Raw genomic sequence first — 13,846 nt, 5'->3', positions numbered from 1 at the left:
ATTTCATTGAAGATGTTCTACTCCTCTCGATGTGAAATCTGACTGACTCGTATGCTGAACAATGTACCAGTTTCGCAGTTGTTTTCTGAATTCGATATAGGGAGAGAAATAAGACATTTTTTTCTAGCTACCACATGCCAAAAAATATACATGTCACACCATGTGCAGCAAAAATAAGGAGACACTATACGTATACTGAAGAGTCTAACCAAGTCATTATTTCAACAGCTGTCCTCACGTGTTTCAAATGTGGATTTATTCATTTCTTTGCGATGAAAAACACAGGATGTAGCAGAACATTTCATGCACAATGCAGCAATAGAAATTGAGAAAACTCAAGAAGTGCAAGAGTGGTTGGTAGCACCACGGGCACTTGAAAAATACCCCCGGATGAGCTTTCACAGAATATTTTCTCTCTTTTTTTCCCAAGGCTGCGTGCTGATAAACATCTGGGGTTTTGTTCCTGCAGAACAGTCTCCTCTAAAAGAAACTAGACATGTGTTTATGATGCTAATCATTTTAATAATGAAACAAAAAGAAAAGCAGGAGGCCAGCTCGTCTACTAATAAAGATGAGTCTGTGGGCTTTTTTTTTTTGGATCTGGATCTGTTCCAACTACATCTTTAAACAAGCAACAGTGATTACAATATAGACCATTAAGGTCAGACAAGAGGTTTTTAGAGCACGGAAATTGGGTTATTTTAGCGTTAAGTGATCAAGAGAAAACACTAAATTCTATGAAAGTGGTGCATTTTAGGCAGCATGGCATTGCATTGCTGCTTCACAGCTTGTGGGATTGATGTTCGTTTCCCATTGCAAAACATATGCAGACGTAGACTGAGCTATGCTCTTGTTATAGAATTGACCTGTTACAGCTCATTATGTGCTTGGTCTGCTGCAGTAAAGAGCCTGACCCACTGCAAAGCTGACGCAAAAATGATGGAGTGCGCACTCGAGCTGGACCAAACTTGGGTCGATTTGTTCTCTTGCAATCTACTTTAAATAAATAAACACAGTTTTACTCGAAGCATTAACATTCATCATTTTCACCTGCCTAAATAAATCAGTGACTAATCTATTAATTTTGACACTTACACAACCATGTGTGTCGATGCATTCTTTAATTATAAGAAAAAGAATAATGGATATTCATGGTTCAGTTAACTGACATTTCCACCAAACTGATATCGTAGTAATGTTAATGTCCAGACTCTCTTCATTTTTCCCTGCTGCAGTTCCTGCTTGTTGCTAAAACATAAATCCATTCACACAGTTACATTATGGGGATTCAGCTCCAATTTGGGGGTAAAAAGCCGATTTACAGAAGGCAAACCAATGAAGGGCTGAGACATTTTAGGCTTGTTTGCTTTCTCAGTTGAAAGCTAGATAAGGAGATCAACAGCAATTTTATGTCTGTAAACTATAAAGCTGGAGCGAACACTGTTAGCTTAGCTCAGCAGAAACATGATGTAACTCTGTGTAAAACCACAACTTGCCATTTTTATTTTTCTGTTTGTGCAGAGATTAAGTAATAAAGATAAAATGTTTTGTTTTGTTTTTTGGTTTTTCTGTTTACCTTTGCTTTTGGTCTTCATGCTAAGATAAGGAAACCATCTCCAGGCTTTGTTTTCCCGTACAGCGTACAGGCATGGGAGTAAAATGGAATAAAAAGTAGTCTAAAATATGAGCCATGCAAAATGTACTACATTTTAAAATTGTTTGACGATAAAGTGCATGAAAAGAATGAGACTAAAATGCCTTATATTTAATTGACTAAAGCTACACAACAGCTACCAAAAAACTAAAACACTAACCTCAGATTAAAAAACATACAAATTTAAATGTATGTTTCCTAAAATGTCACAGCACTGCAGATATTTTAACTCGTAAGAATTTTTTATGGTCACTTGACCAGCTGAATGGCTTCACCCTTTTAACCTCATTTCAGATGTTCTTCCTTCATTAATGTCGAATTGTACAGTAATATAATACGAACATCTTGCATAATATGAAGTTGGTTTGTATGTTCATATACTTATGCATTCAGAACTTCTAAAGGCTGAATATTAGACTTAAACCTGTAGATACAGTACAGAATCGATTGACATCACAGGCTTTTTTCCCAATTCCTAGAGACAAACAACAACTAAAAGCTTCATAATCTTATGATTTAAAGGTCACAGTAAATTTCTTTAATGCTAAAATAAATAGACAGAGTATAGTAATATGATAATAGGACTGTGTATAAGTCATGCATGTGGCACAGCAACAGGTAACATCATTAAATATCCAAAACTCATCCACGATAGACTTATAATTTTAATGCATGAATGTAGGATGCATGTTTTTACTGCATTCTACAGTGAACTCATGCTGTGTAGTCACAGGTCCCGTATTGTCAAAGCTGCTTAAAAAATAAGCAAAAGTCCAAATATAGTTTTCTTCTGACAAATATCTATTCATGTTTATCACAGGGAGTATTTAGTTTTGCTTTAAAAATGCAATAATATTTTTAGTAGTAGCATAACTGGAAGCATGAAATGTATCTAATCACTTCGGAATATTAAAAATAAGATACTCAGCCTAATATTGAAAACACTTTTTGTTGCACTCAGCCAGTAATTTACAAGAGTTTTTTTCAGTTCAAAGATATGACTATGTTAGCAGGCAGGAGTTTAAGTGTTTTATAATTAATTCAAATGTGCCGCTGGCATTTTATTTGGCTTCATCGCTGTAGTGTTTTTGTTTGTTTATTTGTTTGTTTTGTTTTTGCGCGTGTATGTGTGTGTGAGTGTGTGTGTTGACAGTTGGACCACATTTAAATGTCTCCAACGGACTGTTTGATAAATAAAGTAAGGAGGTTTCATAATTCCCATTAATACAGTAGTTGTAAACACATACCTAATGGAACGTCACTAGTCTTTCTGTACAGGAGCATTTGTTGGTGCATTGCATGTGTGGGGAAAGTTTTACTCCATTAACCACAGTCCTGTATGGCTAAAACAGACATTTCATTTTTGTGAACTCACATCAGTGCATCATGTGCTTTTACATGTAATAATTTTGCCATTGATGGTTAAAGAAATATTATTAGTAGTACATTAATATTTTATACTCAAGAGAGTTGCAGTGTTAGCATTACAAATAAAACTGCAAAAATCATTTGGCCTCTTCCCACACAATTTCTTCTTGAGTACTTCAGTTTACTGTGCACATACTGCTGTGTCCAGCCTCTGACAAGGATCATCTCCTACTGTCAGAATCCTTTTTCTCTGTTTGCCTTTATAATTCTGATTAAATCCTACGTACACACAGCCAGGCCCGGTGGACTGAATATGGGCTCCAAGCTACAGAATCATGTTTAAGAACTGATCACAGGGTTAAATGAGAAGTCAATTAAGGAATTTTAAATGTTAAGCAACAGAAAGAGCACAAGCACATTTCTGCTACTTCATGAACAATCATTAAGATTTGCAAAGTGAATTGGCTGCATTTTGTCTTTTGATATGAACTCAGAGGTAGTCAAATGGTAGGTAAAGAATTTTTACCAAACAAAATGGTGCAGACATCATTTGCTAAAGTGCTGATTATAGATTTCTGTGTAGTGTGTATGACTAAAATGTTGTTGAGTAACTTCTGTTTAGCATGCCGTACATTCACTTCCTGGACTTATAGGCTTCAGTGAAAGCCCCAAACTACCAGATGTTTTCAGATATATATTTAGGTGCGGCCCTCAGCCAGGTATAAAGACACATCATTCAGGAGATGTGAACCTAGAGATTATTAAAAGACTATGATCAAATAGCACGTGAGGCTGTAGCAGCTACTGCACTAAGGCTAATGTCAGCATGGGGACTCTTAATATGCTGATATTCAGTAGATGTGGCCGGCCATGTTTGGTGTGGGGTTTTTTTTCTGGTTGGATCAATCACAAATGGTGTTCGCTCATAAATGATAAAAGACAGAAACTCGTCCAATCAACCACGGGCTGTACAGCACTGATGACGCCCTCTTAAATGGTTTGACAACAGCTAAACTGGCGTTGACATCCAGTGTGAAACTACTGCCATTGCTATTATTATAACCAGTCACGTGACTTACACCATGAGACACACAGCATTTCATGTTACCGATGGAAGCAACAGTTTTTAAAGCAAACTGTGACTCACCGCCCCATTGTAAGCGATGGCAGCCACTATTTTGGTGCCTGGCACCATAAGGGTGCAGTTTCATCAGAAGCCTTCCTCCCTTCGTGGGGGGGGTATTTCAACAAACAGTCCTGTTGGTTGTAAGACAGGGTAAGAACAAATGATCTATATGGGCATAAAGGTTGAAGGACTTCTTGGGAAAAGCAGTGGACTCATTGATCAAAGGACAGACCCACCCCTGCTATGCCACTAGCATAGCTTAAAAAAATAACATGGGAAAAAATTGGCATGTCTGCCTCAAATGCCAGTCTTCCTTTGTTTTGCAAACTGATTTTTTTAAAAGAGAAGCTACATAAACAGTTTGAACAAAAAGGTTAAATTATCTTCCTGTCAAGGATATTGTTTGACTCACAAAGCTTTTCCTCCATTAATAGGAGGTTCCTAAACATCATTTTCACACACCATTTGAATGAAATGTCAAAAAATACACGGAGCAGCGTTTACCACTAAAAGCAGCAGTCCAGCAATCTGTGACGTATTTGTAACAGAGCTCCAGCTGTCCCTTGCTAAGTAATCCATTCTTAAAGGCAAGTATTCTTTTTAAAGGCTGCTCACTGCTCTGACAGATGAGAATAGCCACAATGAGCTGGCTCTCCATCACCAGGAGAGAAGTGGAGGCAGGGGACTGCCTTATAACTGACAGACAATTGCCTGACCACCTAGCAGTTGCTTGGACTGAAAACGTTCGATATTTTGAAGATGGTGGTCGATGCTAGAACCTCTAAATTATACACAAGGTCCTCCGGGACATCACTTCAATATATCTCACTATGCAGAGCGAGGCTCACGGTCACATCTCAGCCCTCTGCTCGGTGTCTGTATTGTCTGGAGTAAAGACATCAGCAGTACAAAACGCTTGGAAATGGATGTACGCATGTCTGGGGCACTTTGCTTCGTCTTAGCCAGTGACTCATTTCTATTGCCACATTTTTTTTGTTTTTAGGTTATCTTATGAGCGGCTCGGTGAAGTCAACTTCCTGAAAATAAAATGAAAACAGATGCGAAAGCGCCGTGGAGTGTACAGCAGGCAAGCTTCAAATACAAATGCTATGACTTCCCCTAGCATCCAGCACCCTTTCTTTACTTGTGTTTGTCTTTGACTATTTTCAATTACTCATGGAGCTACTATCCCCTTCCTTGATCTACCCACAACATTGTTATCTTTCTCTGCTACTTATAATATGTTTACTCATCCTCATGAATTCAATTACATCTTTTTGGAGGAAATTACTGTGGGGGTGGCTCAGTCTGCCAGAGGTCAGCACTAACTGTGAATACTAAAAAACTGCTCCCCCAAACACATTACACAGCCTATTACCTGCTGCTTTTCACACAACACTCTCCGACCCTACACAAGGCTTTCCACTGCCACAGATGAAATGCTTTCTAGATGGGATCTGGCATGGAGTAGAGGGGAAGAGAGCTGGAGCTGTCCCCAGGCCTAATCGTTTCAGAGAGCCATCCCCACTGCAGCCACAAAACACGCCAGTCCTGATTAGGGAGGTGTATACACGGCCAGGCAGAGCGTGAAAGGTGTGGAAAGGAGGCTTGGCTTGAAGGAGGCTAACCGTGCCGAATCTTTTTTCAGTGGACGACTGGTGGGATCGATAAGGCGCGAGGCCAAAAGCAAAGCAGGTAAAAAGTAAGCCAGGGATATACTGCTTTGACAAAGTGGTAGACATGGCTTCATTTAGAGTTTTGCTGGAGCAGTTGGAATAAATTAAACATGAATGGTCCCTACCCCAATTTGGCCAGGAACAGTTCTTGAGTCCATTGCCCTCTCTGTCCTGCCCCAGCTGCCCTAGTCCTCTGCTTTGAGAGGGAATGTGAAGCTGTGTTGTGGAGCTGCTTTTGATCCAGAGGAAATCTCTCTCCTTGGATGATTCATGTTGACAATGTCATTGTAAACCCGTTACTGTGAATCTCTGAAGAAATGATTGTGTTGAGACAAAACACAAGCTGTCGGGAGAAACCTCTCACGTAATTATCTAAACGCAAGAACCCATTTCAGGCCTTTCCAAACTGTCAACCTGATTAAACAAACAGGACAGGAAACGCTACCGGGAACAGGGCACTTTATCCATTTTTGCATTGCCATATATTTTTAAATGGTTTACTGCACAACATACTGTCTATATTTAGTTTTATTTCTTTAATATGTCAGGCACAAGAAGAGTGTAGGCTACATGTTCCCAACGCTCCCAAAGTACATTTACACAGAGAGAATTGCTTTGCTTAAAACTGTATAAAATCATAGATATTTTTCCTGTATTCTCACTCCATGTCACTGAGGAAACACTTTCATCCAAAAATCACGAATCTTTGCAATATATATTTCTGCTTAGTTACATGGCTTGGTTGTTTGATGGCAGATGGCTGTACTGTAATTGACTTCTGAGTACTTTCTGTGTTGATGTATTGTACACGAGTGTTGATGTTATTGAATTTAAAGGCTTAAAAATATACTGTATGTAGAAATTAAGAATTGTATGAAAGAATACAACTGGAAAATAGTAAAAAGCTGATTTATCTGTTTTTCATGCTGAAGGAGAACAGAAAGAGTAAATGGTCAGTTTACCCTCAAAACAAGGACGGCAAAATGTCCAATTAATCCTCGGTAAATGAATGCCGACCACACTTACATGAGCCTGCCTAAGGATAAACTGTAATGCAAAATCTTCAATAAAATGAGAAGGATGAACAAGGACATTAGAAACAAACATATTCAAATATTCAAAATTCTTTCACTATTCTACGTGGGTGATAGCTCTAATATTTAAAAGCGATACAGTAATTTAAAAACACAGTGTTCAGTGCGGGGATAAAAAAAAAAAAAAAAAAAAAAACTGATTCCAATTGCTCTCTGTTCTCCACACCTGAATTTTAATGCCGAACTGTAGATTCAGCTGAAGTACAACCGGATTTAGTCAGAACAAACCAGCTGTCGGATAACCATTCAAAAGCAAAACAGTCATGAAATCCAAAATGATCCTTGCGAAAACACTCTTTTCCTTTGACAAATAAAGCTCGACACTTTTGAGGAAGGAAATATGTGAGGCAATGATTCAAATTAGGATGCATAGAACATTCTCACGGAGCGAGAAAGGCATTTGCACATGAAGAGTTGAAAATGAGTTGCATTCAGCCAAGCTGTGAGCTCCACCTAGGAGGCAGTGAAAGAGACCGAGACAGGCACAGAGAGGGGCTGAGGCAGGCAGGCGCCAAGCCTTGAAGAGGGGCATTCTGGCATAATGACTCTCATTTACCATTGACAGGCCTTGGGAAAGTTAAACTAATTATGACAGCACACAGATGCTGAATAGCCCTTGATGAAGTTAATCACTGGCAATCCAACAAACAGGTGTTGAGTGATTTCTGTTACCTCCCCTGGAATTATCGGATGTTCTGATTTTTCTAGCACACCGCTCAAAGCAACAATCCACCCTAAAGCAGAATTATGCTGTTTTATCCTCGTGATCCCAGGACATTTCTCCAACATTTGTGATAATGAGCAACACCTTCAACACTGGAAAACAGAAAGCGACTGTGGTAACCTCTAACATTAGTGACAAACTGAGTTTAGGAGTTGAGTGGGCACACATAAAATGCTTGTTTGTAACAGGAGCTCGTTTTGACCTCGTTTTTAAAGGTTCACAGACTTAAATAAAGTGAGAATTCTTGCTGTTTTATTGAATCTAAGCTAAAATATGTGGCATTACTGAGCAATACTTATCAGATATTGTCAGTCTACTGGGTTCTCATCCAATATGAGCTGACATATAACCTTCTGTGCTTTAAAGAACAGTAAGACACACCGTTGCTATCCAAGTCCCAGTTTTCCCTCCACAGTATGACACATTCTTCAAAACACTAGTGGCATTTCAACAAGAACTCTATCAAGCAGAAGAAGATCATAACTTAAATTAATGAGCTTTAGGATACATAAAACATCCCCCTTCTCCAACTCCCCGATCACTATGGATCGTTGTTAACAGGCGGAGATAATGTGTAAGCATAAAGATAATAGGCTCAGCCAAATGCCATTAAATTCTGTAAACTTCAAGTGCCTCACCAGGGCCAACGAAAACCCCATTGAATGGACACGTGATTAAATATCTGTCAGGGTTTTATTGGACATACTAATTTGACCTTGTGGATAAAACCCATTGTTAACAATTGGTAACAATTGTAAAATGTGTTTTTGTACGTAAAATCTAATTCAGCAGGCTTTAATGTTTCCACGCGTAATTTTGTGTCACAGTTCATAAGATGATGAGCGCTGGAAATGAAAAACTACTGTCAATGTGATGCTTATTTTGATCTTGTTTTTTATGCGCCTAAATAAATGTACAGTCATAGACTTAAAAAGAAATGACAACCATTCCTCTACTATATCTGACATCTTGAAGAAGCTAGCTAGTGACTAGCTTGAACTGCAAAAGTATACTTTACTTCTGTTAGCATGCTGTACATAAGGTGTGAATTTAAATGATACCTCTTGTGACAAGTTCAAGCTGTTGCCTTTAGGTTGTCTATCCTAGTTAATGTTCATAAAAAGTTCTGCCACTTTGTCCCTCTGAGATTTGCACTGAGATAATTAAAGGCCTGCAGCGTTCTCACTTACACATCCTTAAAACTCTAGTGCTTGGATGCCTTGCATAGGCAGCGCTGTAAATCCCTCACAAAATAATAAAATCAATACCATTCACAAGACACAAGTCTTAAATAAACACTTCTTAATATTATTTAATTTTGATTCGTTTTTATTCTATTTACCCACTAATGATAAACAGACTCTGCCGTGCAATTGTCGTCCAAGCAACAAGAATATAAAGATACATATATGGTTTCTGTGGAGTCACTGACCAATTGGCTTACTGTACATGTCTTGAGAAAGTCAAACAAACCTATATTGAAATGTAGAATTATGGAATGCAATGCAAAAGTTACACAAAACACTATGCTACTATGCCATATACACAAAATATAAATGAAAGCTGAAGCAGGAAGTAAATTAAAGTCCATCGCGAAACGTGTTGGACAGATTCAAGAGCTGCCCTATTATTTTCTTGTTGTTTGAGGGTTAAACTTGTATATAAAGAGCAGAGAAGATGAGCTGGGAGAATTTTAATGATCCTTCCTCTGTGTGTTTTTTTTTTTTTTCTCTTTCTCTCCTTGAATAACCTCTTCTTAATAACGTGAAAATAAAAAGAGAGGAAGCATGACCAATTCATTTGCAAAGCAACAACCATGGACTTGCCTATAGTCCTGTGATTGTTATTCGCCTTAATCAGTGGTTAATTATTTCTTGCATGCTTGCATTTGCTTTTGTCTTTGCTGCTTTGCTGTCATTTTATTCACATATGAAAGAAATGCGATGCCAAAATTGTAGACAAAGACGACGACCCACTAAAACAAATAAAAAACAGGATTTGTTGACATTTGTTATGACTTTGAAAAGGCAACTGTTACAGCATGTTTATCTTTGAATATTCAGAGAGAGTAATATACCCTATCTATGATATATAATATCTATGAAACAACCCAGAAAGTCCAGAGCATGACGAAAGTCTCCTGCGCTTACTAGGAGGTGAAGTAGGGCTCTACCACTCTACCATATCAAAAATCCCAGTCACAGCTAACAACAGCTATTAAAGAGTATGATAACATTCAAAGTCTCCAACATTCACAACCTCACAATGTCTGATTACTTCAATTACATTGTACATAATAAATACACAGTCAGCTACCAGAAATAATTGTTTTATGAGTCACTATTAATGAATTGTTATATCCTAAGACTGAATAATAGAAGCAGCTTGATCTTGCACTGCAAACAGCAAGTGTAAGGAGCAATTCAACATGGAAAGACAACAAAAACCTGGCAGTTAAGGAACAATCAGTTCAATTTTGAAATTCACAAAACCACCATTAAAATACAAATGACGTAGTAAAAAAGTAATGTGAAATTAAACGCCATATGGGGAAATAATGGCACGATTTCCCATATTCGCTGCACTTATGACAGTGACACGGATGGTTGTCTGTGTTCCCTGCTAGGTAACAGATGAAGCAAGTTCACAACAACAAGCAGTGCCACGGATGAGAGATTATGGCCTCTTCCAATTGCTAATCTCACTCGTTCACACTCATGTATACACATTCAAAACTTCTGAAAATGACAATACGTCAAAACCATGGCGCAGAATCTAAAGCAAATGTAAACATTTGCAAGTTACGCAACAGCGAAGGATGCACTGATATAAGCTGTTAAATTTAATTTCCCTCTGAAAATAGTCCGCTGTGCCTTTTTTACTTTCCCTGGAGTTTTGAGCAGTGAGCGAACAGTGCAGGTGGGTTCCTGGGATTGATGCAATTGTGGCTCTGAAAGTAATCAGAAATTCACACATTTTTGATTACTAAGCACTACTGTACAATATTCCGCTGCTGAGTGTGTGTTTACTTAAACAAGTTAATTAAATATTTAAACAGTATAAAAATTTCTTCTGGGGGCCTAACTCAAATAATTTGATTTGCACTTTCTGAAAGGTTCTGAAACACTGTACTGAGATCATGGAGCACTCCTCCTCCCCTGGCTTTTCAATCTGCAGATGCTTCATTGGTAGTGTAAAATATTGTTTCTGGCCCTGGTCTAGAATTGCACCTGGGTTTTCAATGGACTGAGATGTAATGACTTAAAATGCCCAGGCAATGTGAATTCATTTTCACAGTTATTACATTGTTTAGCAATCACTTGTTCCTCATAAATGTGTTCATTTACAACGGGAAACAGCTTGTGAAAAAGGTTTCATTAAAAGAGCACAAGGAATGACACTCAGTTTACTGGCATTTACTTCATGTGTGTTACAATGTTTTCTATGTTATAATAAATGTGTGTTCTATGTCCTGTTTGTGGGACAAAATACATCCTGCTGTTACAGAATTGTATTAATGGAGCCTTTTCTGTGACTGTGCAGAGAGTACATATTGCACATTTTCAAATAATACGAGAATTGTGGAGCAGTTAAGAGTCTAATCTCTACTATACATCCAGTTACCCCACAAGTAAGAGTTTTACTGTGCATTACTACAAAACATGTACTACTAGTTAAACTGTGCAGACAAGTTGACGCACAGAAAGTATAGTTATGATGATGAAAAGGGGGCAGGCGCACAATAGAGAAATAATTAGGACAAGCCGCTGTGCATGGATCCGTTGCCACTTCCTACAAGCACTCAACTGTGTCAAACAGCTTGGTCAATAATCTTCAGCAATTCCTGAGGATTAGAGTCTTATTACCGAGCGCCGTCTGTCACACAGACCTCGCTGTCCAAACAAGTCACTTCCTGAATGTTTGCTCCGCGTTTGATCAAATAAATAAACGGCCCACAAGATAATTGATCACATTAAGTTGAATATGGTTGATAGTCATGTTTTATTTCGAGGTCTTATTAAGTCTTATTTTGCTCAGATGGTGTTTCCATGTTTCCATGTAAGTGTGTGTGTGTGTGTACAGGAGGTGCAATTATAACAATGAGATGCAAGTTAAGATCGACACTAAATTGTTATGTAACTGACTGTTAAACACATTTTGCCCAGTGGCAAAATGCAGAATCTATAACTTGTAATTAGCATCACCATGTGTGCAGCATGAAGTCAGGTGGAAAATCAAGTTTTATATTTTTTGTTTCCTTCACATGTAATATTAAAGTAATCTTTGTCTGGTGCAGATAATTCATGAGAGTATAGATTTGTAGCCAGCAACTTTTAAGCCATCCAAGCCTTATTGTCATTTCTCCTCGTCATAACTGTTGAGGTTTGAACCGACAAACTGTTCATACGGCAACAGACACACTTGTAGATCTGACAGACAGGGATCTAGTGTCAAATATGAAGCTTTACCTTCGTGTATAGTTTGGCAGAGAGAAGTACACGAAACAGCCCCCACGAAGTACGTACAAGCCCCAAGTTCTTACCTTGCCCATGCATTTTGGCCACGGCAGCAGCAAGAACCAAAAGCGTGAAGAGGGTCTTAAATTGACAGTCTTGTCTCACACACATGTCTACTAAAGTCAAGGTCGCTCTTCGCGCAGCTACAGAACACGTCCTTGTGTTGGAAAAGATTACTTCCAGCGCTTAAAAAAAAAAAAACAAGCAATGCGAGATTTTTTTCCCCCCTCTTTACATCTGCCAATAACAAACAGAGCCGTACAGGTCGGTGTTGCACTTCCTTTATAATTCGCGGAGTGAAGACAGTCGAGAATGATCGGCTGAAATGCGTAGGTCCCTTTTTAATTTGGACGCTCTGTAAGCGGATTCCCGTCGGTGTGAGCTCTCGGCACATGAAGAGAAAAGGCAGCCGAGGCTTCAGCACCGCGGACAGCTCCTAGCGTCAGCTGATGGAACAGCCTCCTTAAAGTTAGACAATACAAATACTGTACTCCGCTGTACTGTACCACTGTGCTCTCTTAATGTAGAAATCCAATATTTTACATGTTACTGTAAGAACTATATGAACTATTTTCATTCTGGTTCACATTTGCAGAGAAGATTGTGTTTTTCAAGCACATCAAATGTTGTTCTGACTCACACACACTATTGTTTTCTTTTCTTATGTTTTTTTTTTTTTTTTTTTTTTTAGCATTTATTAAACTTATTTATTAAACGCAACATTTCAGCGTCTGCGTTTCAGGACAGGCCAGTGCACCAGAGGTCAGATGAGCAATGATTAAAATTCACATATAATTTACATTTACACAACAGTGGTTATACAATAAAGCAATAAATACATATACAGGAGCATCATTCCAAGTGCTTGAGTGTAATAATTTAATGATTGCAATTACTTTGAGGACTATAGTATTTAAAATGTATTTAATGTCCACTTTATGTTTGATCATGCTGTATAAATCACCATCTAATGACCATAACACAATGAGTGTGTTTGAAAGTGATCAGAGAACAGAATAATTTGGCAGATTTTGCCATATAGATTAATAGATAATTAATGAACGTTGCAGCTCCTTTCTGTCCACTTAAGAGGGCTGTCCCACCTTTCCACACAAACACAATGACACAATTAATCACTTGTGACAAAGTGCCCTGTGATACAGGAAGTCAAGAGGTGGGAGCGACACACATGCCTACAATAGGACATTACCATAAAGTGGTCGGTAGTTGAGGAATGGTTTTTCTGTGCTGAAATGTGATTTTAATTTGATTGTCAGGTGTTCAGCAGACACGGATGACTTGAAATGTGGAACACTTAAAGTGTATTCGATTAAGGTATGGTATTGTCTCTATCATCATTATGATGCATTGGTTTTCATGGCTGCCCTTAATTCGAGAATGCACCATTCTGACTAGTCTTTTTGTCCTCACTGCAGCTACCATGGATTCTAGCTTTTCAGTTCTTTCCCAGTAAAGCTCAGGCCGTGCATGGAAGTGAGGTATTCCTCAGGTGGGGGAATTATTTATGTCATAAGATTCTGAGCCTTTTAGTTTGGTTTTTTTCTGTCCCTTTCATAGGTTCAGTTTATGGCTCAGGGTTGTATATTTGCCATGGATGTATGTCTGCCCTGTGCTTGAAGGAGAACTTCAGAGAAATAAATAAAGTGGGGTTGTTAAATTGGTCACT

At 38.4% G+C, this 13,846-nt stretch overlaps 1 protein-coding gene across 3 annotated transcripts in view; it reads right to left on the bottom strand.

Moving 5' to 3' along the window:
- LOC137109155 (seizure protein 6 homolog) overlaps positions 1-12,576 on the bottom strand; it is an 80,293-nt gene extending 67,717 nt beyond the window's left edge. Inside the window, exon 1 of one of the 3 annotated variants that reach the window (XM_067494628.1) lies at positions 12,186-12,576. In XM_067494628.1, the coding sequence (XP_067350729.1) occupies positions 12,186-12,270 (85 nt within the window). In that variant the 5' untranslated portion in view covers positions 12,271-12,576. The remainder of the gene's footprint in view (positions 1-12,185) is intronic. The other 2 variants (XM_067494630.1, XM_067494629.1) reach the window with 2 other exon arrangements.
- Positions 12,577-13,846: the final 1,270 nt, after the last annotated feature.

Source organism: Channa argus, chromosome 24 (genome assembly GCF_033026475.1).
Source record: "Channa argus isolate prfri chromosome 24, Channa argus male v1.0, whole genome shotgun sequence".
NCBI lineage: Eukaryota > Metazoa > Chordata > Actinopteri > Anabantiformes > Channidae > Channa > Channa argus.
The sequence above is the reverse complement of the archived record's forward strand: the minus strand, read 5'-3'. Positions and strand labels throughout refer to the sequence as shown.